Genomic DNA, 23183 nt, shown 5'->3' with positions numbered 1-23183 from the left:
GGGCTCTGTTCTAGGCCCAGTGCTCTTCAACATCTTCATCAATGATTTGGACGAGAGGATAGATGGGGAACTCATCAAATTTGCAGACGACACCAAGCTGGCAGGAATAGCTAACACTCCAGAAGATAGGCTTAGGATACAGGAGGATCTGGACAGACTTGAACACTGAGCGCTATCTAACAAAATGAAATTCAATGGTGAAAAAAGTAAGGTTCTACATTTAGGCAAGAAAAACCAAATGTACAGGTACAATATAGGTGGTACCTTGCTCAATAGTAGTAACTGTGAGAGGGATCTTGGGAGTCCTAGTCGACAATCACTTAGATATGAGTCAGCAGTGTGCTGCAGCTGCCAAAAAAGCCAACACAATGCTAGGCTGCATTAACAGAGGGATAGAATCAAGACCACGTAAAGTGTTAATACCACTTTACAATGCCTTGTTAGTCCACACTTGGAATACTGCATCCAGTTTTGGTCACCACGATGTAAAAAAGATGTTGGGACTCTAGAAAGAGCGCAGAGAAGAGCAACAAAGATAATTAGGGGACTGGATGCTAAAACATATAAGGAACGGTTGCTGGAATTGGGTATGTCTAGTTTAATGAAGAAAAGGACGAGGGGGGACATGATAGTAGTGTTCCAATATCTCAGGGGCTGTCACAAAGAAGAGGGAGTCAAGCTATTCTCCAAAGCGCCTGAAGGCAGGACAAGAAGCAATGAATGGAAACTAAGCAAGGAGAGAAGCAACCTAGAACTAAGGAGAAACTTCCTGACAGTTAGAACAATTAACCAGTGGAATAACCTGCCTCCAAAAGTTGTGAATGCTCCAACACTGGAAGTTTTTAAGAAGAGACTGGACAGCCATTTGTCTGAAACGATATAGGGTTTCCTGCCTGAGCAGGGGGTTGGACTAGATGACCTCCAAGGTCCCTTCCAACTTTTTATTATTATTATTATTATTATTATTATTATTATTATTATTATTATTGTTGTTGTTGTTGTTGTTGTTGTTGTTGTTGTTAAGCTACCGGTAGACGAAAACGCCAGTTTAATTGGCAGCTGCTGTTTTAAAAAAATCTATACTTTGAATTAAAAGGGAATTGAAAAATAAATAAAAGTAAAATAAAAGTGTAATTAAAACTTGCAAATATAATGATGCCCTTAAAAAATATCTATGGTGAAACCACATTTTTGTATAAAACCTTTGTTACAAAATGAAGCACACAAAGTAGTTGTTAGGAAACTATAGCAACTCCCCACATGAATAGACTGCAGAGTGTAAGACTCTTCCACTTGGAACAAAGGGAAGACCTAGGGAGGGTCAATAGTTTTTCCACCCTGGCAACTTTAAGATGCGTGGACTACAACTCCCAGAATTTTTGAACCTTGGCAACTTTGAGATGCTCAGATATTACTGGCTAGGGAAGTCCATACATTTTAAAGTTGTCAAGGTTGAGAAACGCTGCATAGATAGTGTGGAGACACAAGCTTGTTTCTCTAACAATGCTAGAACTCAAAGACATCCAATGAAACTAAATTCAAGGAAATTCAGAAATGACATAAAACATTTTTCCCACACTCTGTAAACTGTGAAATTCCCTTGTTACAGTTATGGTAATTGCAATGGTTTTAAAAGGGGATTGCATAAACTCATGAAGGATCATGAGGGCTACAACACTAATGGCCGTATATTATTTCTTAAGCCACAAAGAGCATGCTCAACATCCTGATTGGTAGCCAATATGATAGCAGAAGGCCGATGGCCTTCAGTTTGGGCTTGTGAATTTCTCAAATGTTGTATCAGATGTGCTAATGGCCTTCTCTGGCAGGGCTTCATTAATGTTAACTCCCACTCATCTCAAGTTCTTTTTCCATTGATTTCTGAGTTAGAGATAGCTAAAACATATAAGGAACGGCTGCTGGAATTGGGTATATCTAGTTTAATGAAGAGAAGGACGAGGGGGGACATGATAGCAGTGTTCCAATATCTCAGGGGCTGCCACAAAGAAGAGGGAGTCAAGCTATTCTCCAAGGCGCCTGAAGAAGCAATGGATGGAAACTGATCAAGGAGAGAAGCAACTTAGTTGATTCCTCTTTGAAGGACTGTCTTGTTAATTGGTCACCTTGTTGGACGGAGGTCTTCGCCACTTACGAGGTTGTGACCTTCAAAAATTCTTCTCTGACCTGTCGGTAAACAGACTTTACCACATCCCAAGGACGGACTCGTCCCCCAACCTGAGCTACTGGAGGTTGGTCCCTTCCAACTTTATTATTATTATTATTTATACACCAGCATTTGTTTCTCTTAAAATCAACTCTCCCCAACTTTATGTGGTCACTTTCCCTGAATATCCTAATATCAAATCAAGAATACCTTATCCTATTGTGTCTTCCTCTACGTATGAAAGAAAATATGAAACCAAATCTAAAAATAGAGGCAGGAGAGGGGGAGAAAGTGCTATCAGAAAAAAAAAAGTTAGTGTTTCATTCTTCTGATACTCCTGACTCAAAGACATGCGTATATGAAAATTTGCATAGCTATTTCATCCCATATTTATTTCAATATCTCAAAGTGCCTGCAATAGTAATAATGCATTTCCAAAGATAAAAGGCCACCTTACAAAATAATCAAGCCTTTCTATTAAATTAGGAGGTTCTAAGAAATCTTTCAAAAGTCAACACTCTTAAGTTACAGGGCAGAATATCTATATTCAAGGAAGAGAGATGCTCTGTTCTAGAAGGGCCCTTTCAAGATTATTCGATACACTCAATTACCATTTCATTAAAAAGGAAGTGAAAGTTTTGTTTCAAGGTAAATAATGTCTGTTGAACTTCTGCTTAATCTTCCAATCATGGTTTAGTCTTTCTTAGGCTGAAAAATCCCATACCGTAATTCTATAAGGACTAACAATTGGCATTCCTTGGCTTACTGTCTATAAACCATCACTTGTCTTGGCAGTTGCTGGTTGAGAGAAAGGCATGTATACTTTGGGCTCTGTTCCAAGCCTCCAACAACATTTAACTCTTAACAGAATTGTCACCTGAAAATTTCTCCACTGTAGGTTTTATCACTGAGTAGGTGGACTTACAATTAGTTTTTGAATTGTAGTTAGGCTATCTTTTCTACTGATACAATCTGGAAATAGTATTATGAATAGATATAAGTAGAATATGTATATGTATGCAGGCACAGATGTATATGCCTCATTATACGTAGATGTGTGTATAAATCAAAATAAGCATACAAGCAGAAAGGGTTTGATTCAGACGTTCTGTGAAATGAAGATTGTCTTATCTTTTACACTTTGTCATTCTATCCACCCTCCTACTCTCAAGAAAACTGCATGATTCAATACTACTCCTAGAAAATGCATCTGCCCTTATACAACAGGATAGGAATTTTTAAAGACAGATATAATGAAAACGTATTCTTAAGTTAGAAAACAGTTTCCAGCATCCTTTGATTCAATAATTATTTAAAATAAATTGCCCAATTATTTCGTATAAAAATAATGACATAATTCGACCTGAGCCTTTAGCTGGGACAAAACAGCAAACTAATTGCTACACTTCACTGTAAATTATGCTGAAATTAACAGACTTTGTATATACAGTATTTGATTTAGTGTTTCCTATAGCAGCAGAGGACTCTGTCATGTATATTTAACCTTGATTCTTCCTTACTACAGAATCCATTGAATTAGAACAATGTTTACTCTGGGATACTTACTCTTTATAATTACTTTCAACTTGTTAAGCCGTTAAAATAATTTTGTATATAGCAAAAAAAGAATCTTGCTTTATTAGTAGATTTGTCCTTCCAATATAGCATGTAGGTTTCTTCTGGTACTTTTTGCTTTAAAAAGTATGAGTTGGAATCTCTCTTTATGTAAACCATTTGTCTACAGTGACTGTAGGCTATATATGAATGGTAGCATTTCTTACTGAAGCTATTTCCACAGGAAATGTTCAGATTATAATTTTTAAATCATTTAACAACATCATTTACATAGGTTACATTATTTAAAAACTAACTATACAGGTATTTCTTATATATTGCACGTTGAGAGCTGCGAGTTGGTCACAGCTGTAAAAGCAGGCTTCAGGCTTATCACAGAAACATTCTAAGTACATCCAAAGAGGATGAACAAGTCCGATTTAAAGGTTATCAAAATGCACATTACTATAGAAATTATTTTTTGGGAAAAAAAAAAAAGAAAGAAAAGAAAAAGAAAGCTACACTGAAACCAAATTTAGAAGGAAGAGTCCTGCTGAAGCCACTGAAATCCTCACCCCATGAAACGTGATCAAAATCAGTCCAGAAATCTGAAGTCATGGTTTCTGTTCAGGAAGATGTGCAGAGTCTTGTGAGCTAGATGGAGACTGAGAACAGGGAGGGCTTTCTTGGTAGTCATTGGACCTTGTAGGTGGCAAGTCTCTAACAGGAGGAGAATAATCCCTTAAACCTGGTGGAGGTAGTCGTGGACCTGGAAGATAATCTCTGGGGGGAGGTGGCCGGAAAGGAGGTGGCCCACGGATATATCCTCTCTGTTCAGGGTGTGGCAGTGGAACAGGAGGAAAATCTCGCATTCCAAATGGAGGACCAGGTGGATAATCTCTAGGAATAGGTGGCGGTAGAGGAGCTCCAGGAACTGAAAGGGAAAAAAAAAATGAAACTGGGCGGTTCAAAATCAAGTTACCATTTGTCATCACTTTCATTTTAGGAAAGCATGCTTCTAATCTTTATGACTGCACATAAATATTTAAAATAGGCTGCAAAAGATTTCTGAGTTGTAAGGGTAAAGAATCGGTGCTCTTTCTAGCCTTTTGACACTTCCAAGCATTTTTGTTTTGCTAAAAATCAATTATACTTAGTACAAGACTGAACATGCCATCAAAGAAGCCTATACTACTCAAATTGGTATTACTATTATCATCCAACCCTTGCAAGTTCCATATATAACGCAACTTCATATTCTATACAAAATAACATTTCTTGGAATACTAAGAACGGAATTTCTTTTAAAGTGCATTTTTAGCAAACTCTGATATGAAAGGTATTCAGCATTAAATCTAAATAATCTGAAAAAAACCCCACAATGTACAATACAGTCCATACCAAAAGGAAGAGGAAGAGGCCGAGGTCCATAGGGCAGGCGGGGTGGTGGTCCAAATCGAATAGGAGGTGGCAAAGGCCCAACTGCTGCGGATGTCATCATGGGAGGTCCCAGGAAAGATGGTGGGCCTTTAGAACCAAAATTAACCTGTAGAAGACTGCAGTGTTAGTTGTCTATAAGGCATTATTCATGAAATTAGAGAACTATAGATTAAAAGTACTTTAAGGAAATATTGTTGCTGAAAAGACCTCACATTTCCAAATTTAGCTCACTGTGTTTTATGGAAAAAAATTTTCAAGAATATTCTCGTCTTCAGGCATCAAAGAGATATTATCCTATAAAAATATTCTCAAAATGGCCATCCAGATCTGAACTAGACACTCTTCTAAGTGCATTCCTTTATAATACCAGCAAATCCCACACCATCTACAGAAGAAAATGATCAGAGGACCTCAGGGATTAGAAAAGCCTTAAGTGTCAAGCGCCACCATTTATGAAGCAACTGGATTATATTTTCCTTAAAGCAACTAAAATATGGTTTTTCCAAATGCTGTTACAATGCATGTAGCTTTAGCAAAATGCAAAGCCAAGAGAAAGAGCTGCAACCCAGAGTGAGTTCTGCACCGCATCTCTCATGCTGAGTCATGAAGCACCATGCTTTTTACATCCTCCCCATCAAATGCAGGAGAAAGGCACCATTCCCAGCCTCTTGGTACTCACTGCAGTTGCTTCACCGGAGGAAGGTGGGGCAGCAGAAACATGGGGGACTTCAAGCTCTTTGGTAAGATTTTGCTTTTTTCCCCCCCAGCAATATAAAGATGAGTGACAGACAAATAGAAATTGATACATAAGTGAGGGATGATATGGCATATATAAGGTAACAAAACAAAGATTCCGTACAGCATGTCATTTCACCCAAAGAAATAGCAACTCCCCCCCACTTACTATTCCATCAACAACTGCAGTTGAAGGAGAAGATGTTCTTGGTCCACAGTTGATCAGTGTTGTTACAGGAGGACCAAGGTCTAGAAGAAAATTACACATTTAATATTGCTTGAAAAAAGATGCTACACTTTCAAAACGTAGATGGAATCTCTTGCCATTCTTACCTGGAGCAGATATCCTTCCTGATTGCTCAGAATGCCTTTTTGGGACCGGAGGGCCATCAGTCATAGTATCTGAAGGATTACAATGCAGTTTGGTAGAGATTATTATTTTGCCAACTAACGGCTACGCAATACAGTGCCCTCTAGATACTTTAGACAACAACCTCCCAATTCTGACTATTCTTCACACTAACTGAACTGATAGAAATAACAAAGGGTGTCCAAAACAACCTGGAAAACACCACGAGGCCATTCTACGTTTCTTTATATCTTATACCTGCCTTATAAAAAGTGATACATCTATTTTTAAACTAGTGTGAATTAGGAAGTAAGTATTAGTCTGGGATTGAAAAGATTAGGCTTGAATTCAACATAGAGTTCTGAAAATGCAGTGATTTTATGCTAATCATCTTTCTGTCCAAATCATCTTATAAGATTGCTATATGAAAAAAAAGACAGCGTTATGCACATTAGTTGAGTTCAAAAAGAAAATGTAGAGTATACATTTAAGTAAATATACAAAAGTGTGTATTTTTCCTTTCATACATGAGATATTCAAATTAAAACATATGACGGGTTATAAAAGGAATTCAGCACTAGTACATAAGTGCTTGATAAAGTTTAGCAACAAAAAGCAAAAGATCTGAACTAAAAATCAATAAGTTAATCGACATACTATGACAGAGAAATAATCTAAACTTTGGGGCAGGAAGTTTCACATGTAGGGTTTAGCAAAGTATTCCTATAAAGGTCTTTTATGATTTAGCATTGGAAGACTCGTAGGCAAATTTCTTTCTCACACAAATTCAAATAAAAAATTATCATGCTTGGGTTTTTTTAAGTTATAATGATTCTAAGTATCTCCTCCCTAGTTCTTATCTTGACATAGAAACATAAGAACCGCTTGATTTAGTTAGTGGATTTAACAATTCAAGAAAAGCGTTTGCCACACTGGGTAGATCCAGTGGTGGGATTCAGCCAGTTCGTACCACTTTGGCAGAACCGGTAGCTAATTTTTTGTTGCTCAGGCCCAGAATGGACTTCCAGAAGCGGCATCCACACAGAGAACCAGTTGTTCACATATTTGAATCCCACCACTGGGTAGATCCATATGTTGTGCTAAGCCAAAGATGAGCAGCTTTTTGATTACTGGGAAGAATGTTTAATATTTTTCAGGTGATTAAGATGATGGTGAAAAATAGACATTGCCAAAATGTAATCTTTAGTAACTGAAGTGCAGAGGGTTAACCAGACATGAGCTCCTCCAAGATACAAAGGTGATGTTAACATAATGGAGAGTGACAGTAATAGAAATGAAATATTAACCAGGTCTATCCAACTGAACAAATATCATTGGTGGAACAAGGTTTGTTTCTACCAAAATTCCCCAAGTCTATTTCAAATGAGTGGGGATATCCTCAAGAGGAATAAAGGGAAAAGAAAAAAAAAAGCAAATCCCACTGTGCAAGTGACAGTCCATTTTAATATTGTAGTCCTCATTTAGTGACTGTTCACGGTTATGACAGTGATGAAAAGTAACTTTGTGATCAATGTGCATATTAATGATTTTCGTCTGCGTGATAAACAAACATCTGGCACTACCCGTGTTTCCCCAAAAATAAGACCTGGTCTTATATTTCTTTTGCCTCCAAAAGAGGTACCAGGTCTTATTTTCAGGGGACGTCTTACCCGCTTACCTTAGGACTGCCGCAGCCAGGCCTCCCACGCCCAGACAGCTCTCGCACCGCTGCCTGAGTTCTTCTCTGGCTGCTTGCGGTCTCACGCCACGTGGCACATTGTGCCATGCCCACCTCTCACAGGGGGCCACGTGGCTCATTGTGCTGCTGGCACCACTTGCGGCAGGGAGCCGCGAGGCTCAGAACGCCAATCACGCCGCTGCCGCGATCGATGGCACTGGCATGCAATCGCCATGATCGCCATGCAGCCTCCTTCTGCAAGCAGCAGCAGTGGTGCGATCGGCGCAATAGGTCTCATGGCCTTCAGCCGCGAGAGCAGCGGCGGCAGGGAGATCGGCGCAATGACCCTTGCGGCCTTCAGCTGCGAGCAGCGGTGCAATCAGTATGACACATTGTGCGGCTTCTAGTTGTGAGCGGCAGCAGCAGCGCAACAAGCCTTATGGTCTCCTGCGGCAAGTGGTGGCAGTGGCACAATATGCCATGTGGCATTTGGCCGCAAGCGACCGCAGAACTCAGGCAGCAACGCAACAAGTGTTGGGGCATGGGAGACCTGGCTACCATGGTCCTAAGGTAACTGGGTACAGGGCACGTGGGGCAACTCCACCCCCCACCACCCCAGCTTGATTTTTACGCGTGTGCTTCACCCCAAAACTAGGACTTATTTCTGTGGTAGGGCTTATATTGGGCGCACACGTAAAAATCAAGTTGGGGCTTATTTTCAGGATAGGTCTTATTTTCGGAAAAAACACAGTAGTGCATTCTTTTCAATGTGTATTCCCCTTTGTGTGCTGCTTATTTTGTTGTAATCCCTTCCTCTCCAATGAATATAAATACAATTTTCTTCTGGGGGAGCATTCCAAAGGCTGAGGGGGAGAAGGACTATAAGATTTTCTCATGAGTTAAGTTTCAGAAACCTTCCCTGCCAATTGAGCTCACCCAGCTGCTTAAGTTCATATCCTTCTGATGCCACAAAGGAAAGCTGAAATAAAATTGTAAACACAGTCGCAGGCATGTAATTTTTCCACTTACTATGTTACTTAATGAGTGAGTTGTCTGTCCCAGTGGCAGTTTTAAAATGAAGACTACCTGTGCTATTGTTAACCCAGAGAATTCCTTTATTTATTTATTAAATTTAAATCCTGCCCATCTCAATGATAAGGCAACTCTGGGCTGCTTACTAATAGTAAAAAGATAAATATATAAATAGTAAATATTAAATTATGTATGTTTGTTTAGAAGATAGATAAATATTAATTTCTTGCTGCAGAATAATTATTAAAAAAAGATTGCTTACTAAGTTCACCTCTTGATCCATCTCTTGGGTTGGCAGAAGGAGGTCGTCCAGGTGGTTCCATCATCAGTGGTGGGGAAGGAGCTCCCCCACTCACAGGCGAGGGGCCAAAAGATCCATCTCGACTTATTGGACCTATTATGAAATAGAAATAATACACAGGAAATATGGCAAAGTATCTATTTCCTCTTCTAAAATGGTAAGTTTAAAGACATGGGAAACAACTATACCTCTGCGAGGTAAAGTCTGATGGTCTGGCCGGCCTGCAGTTGGTTTCACAATTATTGGTCTCTGAAGGGAAGCTATTTTTTGATTCACCTCTATGATTCTAATAAGTAAAAAGAACATTCTTAATGCAATCCAGCCACTTAAAAAATAACTCTTAATGTTGTCTCTTAGAACAGGGCTTTTCAACCAGTGGTACAGGTACCACCTGTGGTACATTGGCACCTGGCAGGTGGTACGCGACCATCCTAGAAAAGTGGTAGCAGGGGAGGGGAATGAGAGTGCTACCGGGTGGGCAGGCAGGTGTCTTGCTCGGCTGTGCCTTGGGGGGCACTTTTTTCAGTGCCATTGTAACTTCAAACAGTCACTAAGCGAACTGTTGTAAGTCGAGGACTACCTGTACTTTATCACTTTTTCCCTTTTTTTTTTTGGGTCATCAAAGTTTTTGACACCTTGCTAGATGACTGGTGGTACTCAGATATTGCCATATCCTAAAAGTGGTACAATGAGTGAAAAGTTTGAAAAGCCCTGTCTTAGAAATAGTAATCACATTGTATAAAACATGCTTACTTTTGTCTCAAGCTGGCAGATTCCCTTTTTTCTTCAACCAATGCCCTCTCTGCAGAACGTGCTATGAGCTGTAAAAAAAGATAAAAGTACATAAATCAGAAACTGTTAGTCAAATACCACTTGAAATCAAAGCCTACTAGAACAGCTTTCAGGAATATCAAGAGGCTATAGTAAATAAGTGTAATGCAACAAAATATTCAAAGCTGAAATGCTGTTCTTAAAAGAAAACACAGCCTTACCCAATTGTCATGGGCCTTCTTCTCATGAGCAGCAATCTTAAAATATGAAAGAAAAAATGTTTTAATTTGCAGATCACCTTATAATCTAAAGTTTTCTTTTTCAGAATGTCTTGAAATAACTCCAGACCTGATTTTTATAAGACCGCTCTGTTTTTTGCAATTCTTCCTCCATCTCCTGAATTCTCTGCCTGTCAAAGAAGATGAAAAGTTATTTCTAATCACAATGCTTTCCCTCAAAATCAAAAGTCGACGTATTTATATATCAGAATTACTTGTAGATTTTCACTTCTTCAACAGCCAGGACTGCCTTTTCATCTGCAGCAGAGAGCTTCTGCTCTTTCTCTTGACGTTCATACTCCTCTTGTGTCAATTTCCTAGGACAAAATAAAAAGTGGCATAATGAAGTACAATCAAGTTATGTTCAACTGCTAATACCAAAAAGCAAGTAACCTGAAGAGAGGTGGTAGGAAGACGGTCAAAGTAATCTTGAAGAAAGATATACAAGAGCACTGCCTCTTATTAAGGAAGGAGTAAGAGCGTGCTCTTCTCCATTTGGTATTATCAAATATGCTGGCACTTTACTTTCCAGCAAAAGGACATAAGCATGAGAAACCAAGCTCATTTAAAACGCCAATACATCCCTTAAGAAAACTTCTGGTTCCGGGTTGCGGCGCAGGCAGTCGTGCGCACAGACTTCTCTCTTCGCCGGTCATTTCCCTCCATCGGTAGACCCTCAATAGGATCGAAAAGTTGCCCTGGAGGGGCGACTACCGTTGAGGAGGCCTTCGTCTGACTGTGGAAGGGCGGCAGCTCCTTCCGCAGTCCGAGCTAGCTCCTTAGGGCTGACGGAGAAAAGATCGGCCAATAAAATGGCCAATCACTTTGCCACTCCAGCCGAAAGTTAGAAGAACAGCTAAGCGATAAAGAACCACCGTGGAGGATCTGTGGGAGACCTTTCCTTCCCTCTCTTTGCCTTAACTATCTTTCCTGTAAAAAGCCTTTGAACTACTTCCCTGCTTTAAGAGAGCGGCGTCTGTCTACTTGGGAAAAAGAGTTCTGGAACAAAAGAAATAAAATAGCTAACATTTACTGACTATTCAATTTTTTGGATACCTAGGGGTCCTGGAAAAATTTCTATTACAGAACATTATTATTACTTTACTTATGATGCTGGAAATACCTGTCTTTTTTATTCTCTATTTTCCTAATGAGATAAAATTTTAGTAACTTGGAAAAAAAAGGGATCTTACAGTCTACTGAGGATATCTTGTGGTGAAAATTGTTATTGCAACTGTATTTCCTTCTGGTGTTTGAAGATGGATTTGACCTTCAAATGATAATAAAAGGGAAAAGATAAAGGACTTGTAACAGCTGGGTGGTGAGTTTGTTTACTATTGTGGAGGTGGATACTTGTTGACTTTTAGCAAATACAGCCTCCAGCAAAAGATTAAAAGACTATTTCACCACTGAAATGGAGGAAGTTTACCCACAGTTTGATTATGAGCTTATACTGGAAAACTTTTTGGAAGCTACGGAGTACATGAAATCTTGGAGAAAAATTAAAGATGAAATTTCAGAACCACAAATTGAATTTCAAATTCTAATAGATCAATCTCAAGGAACAATAGAGAAGGAACAGATCATGGAATCTACTGAACAAATCAACTTTAGAAAAACTTTTGCCCTAAAATTTCAAATTGACTTTCAGACTCCAATTGATTATGCCACAAGTCAAGAAACAACAGAAAAGGAAGCAATTAACACAGATGAGGATAAAACAACAGGAATTGATATCCAGACACAAGTTACTGAAAACCGTGACAATGTGGATAACCAACTAGTAATTACAACATGGAATACAATTGATTACACTACTCAGCTGATATTGGAAAAAGGGGAAGAGAACTTTGACCAGACTGAAGTGTCAATAAATACCCCTACCCAAATATTGAGATTTAATGACACAGATGCTTTATGATAGAAACCGGTTTGGCACAAAAAGAAAGCCAGAATTAGATTTAAAAATGTGACTTAAAATTTCACTTAATAGATTAAAGTGGCTGAAGAGACCATGATTGATTGAATAATTAACGGAATATGTGAATTCAATAAGAAGATATCTTCTATAATAATATGCTTGTTTTAGATGTGATAACTACCTGGAGGGGATGTAAACTTTACCTAATGGATTAAAAAGATTTTTTATAGATATAGATTGATTGATAGAATATATATTTAAAATAGAATAGAAATGTATTTCTTGGAATAATATTTTTATTTAGGTAGGATAACTATTTCATAATGGAAGAAGAATAAGAGGGATTTGTGACAAGAGAAGAAAGGGTATTAATAAATGACTTATTAGATTAAGAAATAGAATATATCTGGAAACTACAAGAATGTTGTTGGAATAAGGGATACACAAAGTGTTAATAATATGTTTATTTAAGGCTAAAATGGAATATGGTAATAATAAATTAGTAAAGCTTAAAACAGGATTTGGATCTTTATAGATGAAATGTTATTGATGACTGCTTTGATTGACTGAATTCTATTTAGAAACGTATTTATTTATTTAATTTATTTATTTATTTATTTAATTTAATTTATATGCCGCCCTTCTCCCGGCGGGACTCAGGGCGGCGCACAACATATTTAAAACCAAAGCATATATACAATCCCCCCCTTAAAACCGAATTAAACCAAATTTAAAGTTGTGTCTTCCAAATTCCTAAAAAATTCCAAATTCCAAATTCCAAATTCCTAAAAAACCCAGTATTAATTTGAATATATTATATTATACGAGGGAAATAGGGAGGGAACTTTTGATGAATTAACCTGAGTTATATATGTATGAATTTGTTGTTGGATGATTGATTCCCCTACCACCACGTTGTTTCTTAAGCACTTTGATGTAAAAATTAAAAAACCAATAAAACTTGTTTAAAAAAAAAAAGAAAACACCTCATCTTACTTTAGAAATCTGAAACTTCTGTAACAAAACTTCAGAGCTCTGATTGTCACTGAAGAAATGGTAAAAGCAGAGTGCTTAAAGAAACCCACTAGCCAAAAAACCCAACCTTGTTTAAACACAATAAAGGTATGGACAAGTTTTGGGTTTCATATACAGGATACGATTTCCCTAATGAAACATCTTGAAGGCACACCTAGCAATTCTTTCTTACTACTTCATTAGGTTTCCTTTCTCTTGATACTGCTAATTGTCCTTTTGTAACATGAATATATAAGCGTTCTATTGAATGTATTAATTTTAGAAACAGTTTATTCTGCAGGATACCAAACATAAAATAGTTTTTCAATGGATAAGTAAATATTTAAATATGATGACCAGGACTGGAGAGTGTGCTTGCTTTCTTAACAATTGCCATGTGAGGTTGCCTCCCATTTTTCCAGGACTGCTAGCAGGTATGCATTAACATTATCGCTCATGCCACCAGTTGAAAATTGCTGCAGTAGAGGCTAGGAGTTGATCGCTAGATTGAGGGAATCACAGTTTAATTATATTATATTATAGTCCCTATGGTGATTTAAAAATACTTACTTTTGAAGTGCCATTTCTTTCTGCTGATAAAGTTCATTGAGAATCTCTACTTTCTGGTGGAGCATTTTACATTCACTTTCTAGCTGAGATTTTACTGTCTGTGTGGAACATGAATCATGCTCCAGCTTCTTGATTTGCTCTGCAATAAAATAAATTACATATTATTACTTCATTCTTTATAAGCTTTTAACACTTTTTATGTGGGCTGATGTAGCAACACAAAACACTACTCCAAGAATGAAGCCATTTAGGAGAAGAATTTTTTTTAAAAAAAGATAGCAGTCCTCAGAAGTGAAGTATGGATCAGGGAAATGAGGAAGAGAGCAGAGAGGCAACATGAGGCTTATATTAGTCAGAATACACATATGCACATCTTAAAAGTAAACAAAAAATATAAAATTGACTTATGCACAGCCCTTCTTTTTACTAGGCCCATATTCTTGTCTGAAGAACCAGTTTGGCATAGTGATTAAGGTATAAGGCTAGAAATAGGTTGAATTCCAATCCTGACTCAGGCACAAAGCCAGCTGGGTGACCTTGGGCCAATGACTCCTCTCAGTCTTAGGAAGGAGGCAATGGCAAACCACTTCTGAAAAACCTTGCCAAGGAAACTGCAGAAACTAGTCTAGGCAGTTGCCAGGAGTCAAAAACTGACTCAAAGGCACAGCATACATTCTAGTTTCAAGATAGCAGGCAGGGCATACTTGAAAACCTGAGAATTTGGGGGAAAAAAGAAAAAGAGGATAGACAATCTGTTGCCCTTCCTACGTTTTGCCCTCCCTCTGTGGAATCAAAATGCAGGACCCGAAACAAATAATCAAGGCTCACTCAGAACTGCTCTCCGGTAAGAATTGCATTTTTCTGGGTTACTGGATATGAAGTCAAGACTAAGAGATATCTAACCTAACAGCTATAACTTCTATTGTAATAAAAAATTATGAACTGTTAAGAAGTAAAACCAAAATCTAAAATCGGGATAGACATTGTTTGTCTCCAGAATGAAGCATAATACTTTATTTAAAATGATAATTTTAAACTCTTATTTGCTGAACACACCTTCTAATTCATGTCTTGCTGCTACTTCATCATTTAGTTTGGAACGCAAGTGATCTCTTTCTTCTTCAATGATAGATAATGTTGTTTTAACCTGAAAAAGGTTAATGAATAGCAAGTGATGAACTATGCTATAATATAAACATGGGTCGTATTGATTAGGTAAATCAATGTGTTGTATACCCTTGAAACATCCATCATTTGTTTAATCTGAGCCTTCATCTTTTCATTCCTGGAATCTAAGGAAAGAAAGACATTATTTCATTGTGTTTAACAAATAATATGCAAATAATATTTTCAAAAGAGAGATCACAGATAATTTCTTATAAAGTTTCATTTTGAGCCAATAATTTATTTTATATACATATATTTATATATGTATATACACATATCACACACACACACAAATACACATATATATAAAATCATCATATAAATTAAATATTGCTACTAAGGTAAGAAAGGAGTATGGCAATAGAAATTCAGCTAGTTATCTTGCGAATTATATTGCAAACTAGAATGTAAGAAGCACAGTTATCTAATAATTCATTAATTGTTAGTGGTTTTATTATCATTTTGGTTTTATCTTTATAGGCCCCCCAGGTTCTTATGACCAGGGTAGTACAGTATAATTAAAAAAAACTAAATATATAATAAAGTATATGATACAATCTAAGTGCTATTGCTAATACAACATGCTCTCTATTTGGATCCTCATTCTTTGGGGGATGGTAGGGAAATCTGGAATTCTGAGAACAAGCTATGCTACTATCCAAGAGCCATCATTTCTACAGTCATATTTGTCAAAGAGAAAAATAGTTGTTTAACAATTTGTAAACATTATTTTGAACCAAGGTTGTTTGGAATGATGATTATCAGAGCCAGTTAGTGTAAGGAACTTAAGTCAAGGAAGAAATTATATTGTTTTGAGAGACAAAACACATTTTTCCCTTTAATTAAAACCACTATAATCAATATAAGACTTGTTCATATAGTGGTAGGCTCCACTATTATTTTAACTATTGCTCAATTAACTATTGTTCAAAATTGGGCTTTGTGCTAGTACCACGTAAGAAATCTATCTTCTGAGTTTTAGATACCTGAGATCTCTCCATTGGCCAGGTCACTTCCTTCCTGTTTCTTATCTTCTAACTCAGAATCTGCATCAAGTTGCTTCAGCTGCATAATACAGTTTGTCAAAACCTAAAGCAACAGCAAAAAAACCAAAAGAAATAGAATATTGATACAGCAATATAATGATTAAATCTTGGAATAAACTACTGGATAGCTAAACTGAATTTACCTCATTTTCATTTTCTTTATAGGCAAGTGCTTCTTCAGTGTCTTTCTGAGACTTCTGATATAATTTTATCTGTTCACTGAGCTCACCATGCCTTTCGCTCCAGCCCTCTGCTTCTTGCAGCAGCTAAAAAAATAAGTTAAAATTTATCAAAATGTATCTTTCAAAACAATCCTACATGGTTCACATGAAGTGCTCAGTGAACTACTGCAGGCATCTAAATATTCACATGGCTTAAAACGAAAATCAGATTTGAAATGCTTTTCTTTCACTCGTATTTGAAGGTGTGCATACACTCATGTGCACTTGTTTAATATTTGTGAATATAAACAATACACCATACAATAAACTAAGCAGAGGAAAATAATGGATAAAATGGCCAGTTTGGGTGTTTGACAGCAAAAGCATTCTTAAAATATAATTCCGAAGAAATATCAAGCTGGCATTAGAAAACCATGTCTTCCTTTAACTGCAATTCTCCACAGAGGCTTGCCCTCAACTGCAATAGCCTTTAGTTACTTGGACATAATGTCTGTACAGCATTTCCCTATATCCATAGTTTGCTTCCTCAACACGTCTCAATTACCATCCAAGGCTCACCTTTTCTTAATTGCCTTATGGCATTACTGGTGTCCTCAATGAAATATATAACATTCAAGTCATCAGCAAACCTAATACACAGGCTAGAATATTCAAAAAGGTAATTTATTAGGAATAATTGAGTAAGCACAACTCACTTGCTCCTTACTCTTCTTCAGTCTCGTATTTTCTTCTTGCATGCGATGCAGTTCAGATTTCACTTTTTCTTCACTTAATTTAGCTTCATTAAGAGCTATCTGAACCTGTATCAATAATTCCACATCTGAGATACAAATCTTTAAAAAAATTCACATTACCAAGCACTGATTCTGCAAGAATTTTATCTGCCCAAACTTTAAGTTTATAGATATTGCTTTTAATAGTCATAAAAGCTGCTTTAATTTGAAAGTCCAGATGCTTTACCTCAGAGAGCTCTACAGAATGCAAGGTAATGACTTCTTGGAGTTTCTCCAAAGACTTATGTGCTTCCATAATCTATGCAAATAGAAATAAAAAACTATCATGTACATTGTACATAAAGTCAAATTCAGTTAATACAATAACAGATTTGTTAAGATTTTTACGCACATATTTTTGGGAAGAGTTAAGCAATCTTTCGGATTAATACCAGCCAAATTCCCAATTATTTACTAGATTAAATCAGACAATCAAAATGGTTATAAATCCCCAATATAGATCATTTTAGAAAGAGCATCCTTAATTCCTCAACGAAAGGCTTAGAAAGGCTCTTAGTTATGCCTAAGAACTGACTAGTTTCAGTGTAAAAATGATAACATAGTTAATATAGAGCATTGGATAGAGGTAGTCCCCAACGTATGACCACAATTGAGCCCAAAATTTCTGTTTTATGACATTTGTTAAGTGAGTTTTGCCCCATTTTACAACCTTTCTTGTCAGTTGTTAAGCGAATCACTGCAATTGATAAGTTAGTAACCCAGTTGTTTAGTGAATCGGCTTCCCCATTGACTTTGCTTGTGAGAAGATCGCAAAAGGTGATCACATGACCTTGGGACACAGCAAAGATCATAAAGATCATGAACCAGTTGCCAAGCAACTGAATTTTGATCACATGATCATGGGGATGCTTCAAAAGATGTAATTGTGAAAAATGGTCATAAGTCACATTTTCAGTGCCGTTGTAACTTTGAACGGTCAATAAACAAACTGTTGCAAGTCGAGCACTACCTGTATTATTTTTTACTAGCAATAGCTTCAAACAAGAATGGCCCTGTTTTCTTACTCTCTCTCACAGCACCTGCCAAGCAGAAATAATACTGCCTACTTGACAGGACTATTAAAATGATTTACATAAATTCCAATAAACACTTTGCATATTAAAATACAGTATGTAAACATAATATATATTATGCTTTAACAAAATGTATATGATATTCTTATAACAAATCAATAATCTGCAAAGAACAAAAAAGAAACGTTTAGAAAATTATATTATCCTCTACAAAGCATATCAAAAGAATATACTACAAAAGCAGACTGTAAAATCAGTAAAATTACAATAATATATATGAATTGAGTAAATATCTGAATATTAGATCTCAGGATAGAGTAGAAGCAGGAGCAAAAACAAGAGTTGGAACCTTGTTCTTCCTAATGGATTCCAAGACTGATTAAACTCTCTGTGGCAAATAAATTACTTACTTCTTTCTGTTTCTTCAAACTGTGTTTTTTCTCCTCTTCTAGCATGGTGTTTACATTTTTCATTCTGTTATCCAGAAAGTTATTTGTGTCCTGTAACATATGTGATATCAATTGAACTGAACTGAATTCCAATTCTTTAACACATACACACACAACAAAAACCATAATTCCTACATACCTTAAGCTTTGCAATTTCCTCTGCAAGACTTGTATTTTCTTTCTGGCCTTCCTCCACAGCTTGTTTTACCCTTTCCTTTATCTAATCACAATGGGGAAATAATGTAGTAAATAACAAATAATGGCCTATAATCCCAACTTTTCTTTGTCACTTGACAGTCTCTACTATTTTTATTTTATTCTTTTAACATTTAAGGTTTTTAGGACAGTTTACTTACCTGCTCAGTATTACAAATTATGATAAATTTTAGATTAAGCCAAAGTAAATAAATGCACACAGAAAGACATTTATACTTATTCCAGGTATTTGTCTCATGTCACAATTCAAAGATATGAATGCATACATACCTTTTGATCATATTCTGACAACTTTTCTAATATTTCTGTCTTTTCTTTCAGAAGAGTCTTAATTTTTTCTGCTAGCTGTGTTTCTGTCACTAAGAGAAAAAAAAGACAAATGTAGAACAATTTGTTGCAGAACTGGAATATTTGCTATTATACCTCAAAAGCTGACCCATGAATTTCCCGTGTACTCCTCTCCCACAGCAGTAATTTTATCACTGGAAAACAACAGGCAATTTCCCACTATGGAGCATATCATTTAAATGTACAAATCTGTTTAATATTTTTAGATGAAAAATACTGATGGGGAAAATTCTACAAATGAATAATACAGTAATGTTTCAAACTGATAAACATTCCTGTGATGGCTTTCTTTCAGAGTCAAAAGGAAGGTACTTCTCACTGTGAGAACAAATTGGCCAAAATTATAGTGAGGTAGTGAAGATAGTGTATTTAGGAATTTATTTGGAAAGACTGAGGCAGAGAGGAAAAAATGGAATTTTGGAAATAAATATTTAGTAGTCAAAATGCTGAAATTACATTAATGTTTCTTAAGTCTCCTATTCTCAGCTCAGCTGTCCAAAAACTCTACAGAAGAAAAAGAGTTTTCTCCAAGTGATATGAATACAGTGCAGAAAATCAATATAATACAAATAAACAGGACAGTGCTATTTGAGAAAGAGAATTGAGAAAGAGTTAAGATGTTTTGAAATCCTAAATTTTCTCTGTCATTGACCTACAACACTGAAACAGAAGCTCATCATGCCCAAATAGCATCAAGTACACATGACAGCACAGCATATTCTATTACTTATAAGCAAGCAATATTAAGCAAGCAATTCCCCCCCAAATTAGTCACAGTACAATTTTTAAGGGCAAATTTTTTTACCTTGATACATTCTACTCTTAACCTACAAAGAACAAAAAGAATAAAAATGTTATAAAAATAGTCATTTTATTAATAGAATTTCAACAATAAAAATCAAGTGCTGACCAAATACACTGCTTCCAAGACAAGTACAAATAAACTGCTTCCAGCGCAAGCATCAAGTGACATAACACATCTAAGCTGATTCTAATTAAAGTTTCAAGTTCAATGTCTTACTAGAAAAACAAGTCACAGGTTTGATTACTCAATTCTTATATAGGAACAATTCAGTCAACAATTTTTCACATACACACATAATTTCAAAGCTTAATTAGAGAATTATCCAAATTATATAATAAACAAGATAAAGATTAAATGATTGCCCAAATTTTGCTCTCTCAAATTGAAGTTTAGTTGCCTCTCAAATAATTTGTCACTGCCTATATTGTAATTTCAAGCTGAGCACTTTTAACAGCAGCATACATACAGATATCCTCTTTCACATCAATATGTCTTATAAATAGCCACAATTTACTGTTATGATTTTACAACCTCAATGTTATTATTCTCTTCCTTACAACAATTGGTTTCCACAGATAATACACTCACCCAAATCAGTTTATCCTGAAAATTCAGACCAATGCCCAAATTATCAAAAATGAATGAATTAAATATGCCTTTCTAATTACTATTTCAAATTTAATCATAAAAGCAACACCAAAGCTCGCAGACAAATGTCAACAACACATTTTTCAGATGAATGAAAAAGATGACCTAAGTATTTTATTAATAGCACATTTTGAATATATGTTATGTTTTGCTTCTAATAATAAAACAAGGCATCAACTGATATGCAAAGATTTATAATTCACTGCTGAAGTTAATTATCTACTCTACTTACTTGCTTTAGTTTACTTATAAACAGACAGTTCTGAAAATTTACTTACAGATAGACAGGTTCTCCAGAAGAAAATAGCAAGTGTAGCAATTCCAGCAAAGGCAGTGATGATAATGGGCTCCCAAGGAAATCCATGGAAGTCAGGGCCAGGCTGCATGTTTTCAGGTAGTGATGAAACCAGCTAAAAAAAAAAAGTAAGTCTCTACATTTAAAATAATTTAAATATACATTTAGAAATAGCAGGATACTACTATGAACATTTCATTTAAGAAGGTTCACTCAAATTAATTCCATAACTTTCCATTATGTTTATTCCCAAAAGCCATAGAGCCAGAGTCAAGTGTATTCACAATGCTCTGTGAATAACAAGTTTCAACAAGCAACACAAGGAATTTTCTCCAACTCTGAATTTGTTTAGAACAATTCTAGTTTACATTCTTTACCATTTTTATTATTCTAATTATAGTCAGAAGATCAGAAGCTAATGGTAACAACTTAAGGTCAATTACATTCTAGTTTTTTTATTCCTGATGATTCACATTTAGAATCTAACACGTCACAGATTTTGAATGTATTGTTTCATCTTTGTTATATAATACACTAAGTTTTAAAAATGTGCACATAGTCTAGTAAGTAGGTTTGTAAGCATAGCTCATGTTTGCCTTCTTTCCCCCATCCATAATCTTGAAAAAAAAGATTTGTTGTAATATTTTCTTTTTGCTCCATGATAAGATGCTACTAAAAAGTACCACAGCTAATTAGTTTATCAGTTTTAAGACTAAAACAGAAATATAAGACACTGCTGCAGCCAAACAAATTTACATTTAAGTAATGTTAATGCTATACCTAAGGTAATTAAGAAAACACAGATGGAACTAATTTAAAGTACTTTTTCCTGAACTTCCCATGCATACATTCTATGCTTTCAGGTGGATATGTGTACTCTTAAAAATGTTGCAATCTCTGACAGCTCCCTATACTGTACGCTGCAAACATTTTACGATCCAGATGGTTATGTGTTTACATTTTCCTTATCTGAAGTCAAGCAACAATTATATCAAGTTGGCACAGTTCCGCCAACATTAAAAATTAGAACTAAATTACCAACACAGAAATGCATACGTAACTAACAACTTTTACTCCCTTCAGCATTTGGAAAAAAAAACAAGTAAGGATACAAACTCTACATAGTAGCTAGAAGTGGAAAGCGACTTGATGGCACAATCTATCAAAAGTTCGAAGCCAGCCAGCATTTTGTTCTGGCAGTCTTTTTTTTTTTTTTTAATTACTATGTATTTGTTCTGGCAGTTTTTTTTTGAAATTACTATTTATTTCGAAGACAAGAAGCCTGTCTTTTCCCAGCAGCCCGATTCGACTTGCGCTTATTTCTTCGCCGAAAGCGCGGCTGTTTTCAGTTCACTATCGGGACAACAGCTGGCTTCACCAGGCCCCGCCGCCCCGTTCAATGCGCCCCCCCGCCATCGTCCTTCGCCGCCCGTAGCCGAGGATATTTGGCAGGCGACCCCGCTCCTTCCCAGAGCAAAGACCCTTCCGGCCCCTGTCGATCACTCCCGCTTCCTTTCCTCACCCACGAAAGACGGTCCCTGAAGGAAGCATAGCCCCGGGAGAGCGGCCCCTGGAGCAGAGCGGCGCTACTGTTGCTGGAAGGAACAACGGATGCCATGGCGAAAGCAGCCTGCGACGAGCCTCTCGCTCTCCTCGTCTCCCGTTGGTGCAAGAGCAGCCGCCCCCCCACCTGCCCGGCTTCTGTTTCCACAGGGACACGTCACCTCACCGTGACCCCGCTGCGACCCCTCGACGTCATCGGCCCGTGCCCGCGAGTCACGGTTGTAGGTCCCGGAAGCAGAGAAGCTCAGCCGGCTTCGGACCGGAAGAAGGGGGCAGGAGGAGCGTTTAAGCTCGCTAGTTAAACTAGCCCAGGGGTAGGCAACCTTGGCTCTTTTATGACTCGTGGACTTCAACTCCCAGAATTCCTGAGCCAGCTAAGCTGGCTCAGGAATTCTGGGAGTTGAAGTCCACGAGTCATAAAAGAGCCAAGGTTGCCTACCCCTGATTTACTAGCCTTTGCTAAAGAGTTGGGGGTGGGTGGAGGCTTCTGTTTTTGTAAGCTGTGATGACAGGAAGGATCTCTTTTATAGAAGAAGAGCCATAATACGTTATGTGGGCTCTTCTGAGCTCCTGAAAAACATATGTTTTCCTTATTACGTAGCCAGCAAAATAAGGAAATGGAACTTACAATGCTGATTCTAGGTTCCAGATAATCTCCGGGTTCCAGTGTTCTGAGTCAGATCTATTGACCCCAATGTGAGAAGGCAAAGCTACATGGACGTTCTCAAGTATGTGCTTAAAAACCCAGTAAGCTATACAGAAAAGACCCACAAGCAAGCTCCAAAACTGAATTTTAAAGAAAATATCAAGTTGTTTTACATAACAATTTCCTACTAGATTTTAAAACTAA

The 23183-nt window shown here is 36.9% G+C and overlaps 1 protein-coding gene across 1 annotated transcript in view; it reads right to left on the bottom strand.

The window, feature by feature from the left end:
- Positions 1 to 2537: 2537 nt before the first annotated feature.
- The window catches only part of MIA3 (MIA SH3 domain ER export factor 3), a 37457-nt gene continuing 16811 nt past the window's right edge, over positions 2538 to 23183 (bottom strand). The window contains exons 7-29 of the mRNA XM_015831921.1: positions 20754 to 20885; positions 19828 to 19849; positions 18945 to 19033; positions 18598 to 18678; positions 18420 to 18509; positions 17163 to 17234; positions 16898 to 17002; positions 16164 to 16286; positions 15961 to 16063; positions 15044 to 15099; positions 14864 to 14954; positions 13808 to 13946; positions 10518 to 10619; positions 10373 to 10433; positions 10246 to 10281; positions 10007 to 10074; positions 9442 to 9539; positions 9215 to 9346; positions 6227 to 6295; positions 6063 to 6142; positions 5838 to 5909; positions 5120 to 5264; positions 2538 to 4652 (exon numbers count right to left, since the gene is read on the bottom strand). Coding sequence (XP_015687407.1) covers positions 4333 to 4652; positions 5120 to 5264; positions 5838 to 5909; positions 6063 to 6142; positions 6227 to 6295; positions 9215 to 9346; positions 9442 to 9539; positions 10007 to 10074; positions 10246 to 10281; positions 10373 to 10433; positions 10518 to 10619; positions 13808 to 13946; positions 14864 to 14954; positions 15044 to 15099; positions 15961 to 16063; positions 16164 to 16286; positions 16898 to 17002; positions 17163 to 17234; positions 18420 to 18509; positions 18598 to 18678; positions 18945 to 19033; positions 19828 to 19849; positions 20754 to 20885 — 2286 coding nt within the window. The 3' untranslated portion in view covers positions 2538 to 4332. The remainder of the gene's footprint in view (positions 4653 to 5119; positions 5265 to 5837; positions 5910 to 6062; positions 6143 to 6226; positions 6296 to 9214; positions 9347 to 9441; positions 9540 to 10006; positions 10075 to 10245; positions 10282 to 10372; positions 10434 to 10517; positions 10620 to 13807; positions 13947 to 14863; positions 14955 to 15043; positions 15100 to 15960; positions 16064 to 16163; positions 16287 to 16897; positions 17003 to 17162; positions 17235 to 18419; positions 18510 to 18597; positions 18679 to 18944; positions 19034 to 19827; positions 19850 to 20753; positions 20886 to 23183) is intronic.

Source organism: Protobothrops mucrosquamatus, unplaced genomic scaffold (assembly GCF_001527695.2).
Source record: "Protobothrops mucrosquamatus isolate PMUCROS unplaced genomic scaffold, P.Mucros_1.0 scaffold_289, whole genome shotgun sequence".
In the NCBI taxonomy this organism is placed as follows: Eukaryota; Metazoa; Chordata; class Lepidosauria; order Squamata; family Viperidae; genus Protobothrops; species Protobothrops mucrosquamatus.
This window is presented reverse-complemented; position numbering and strand designations above follow the sequence as displayed.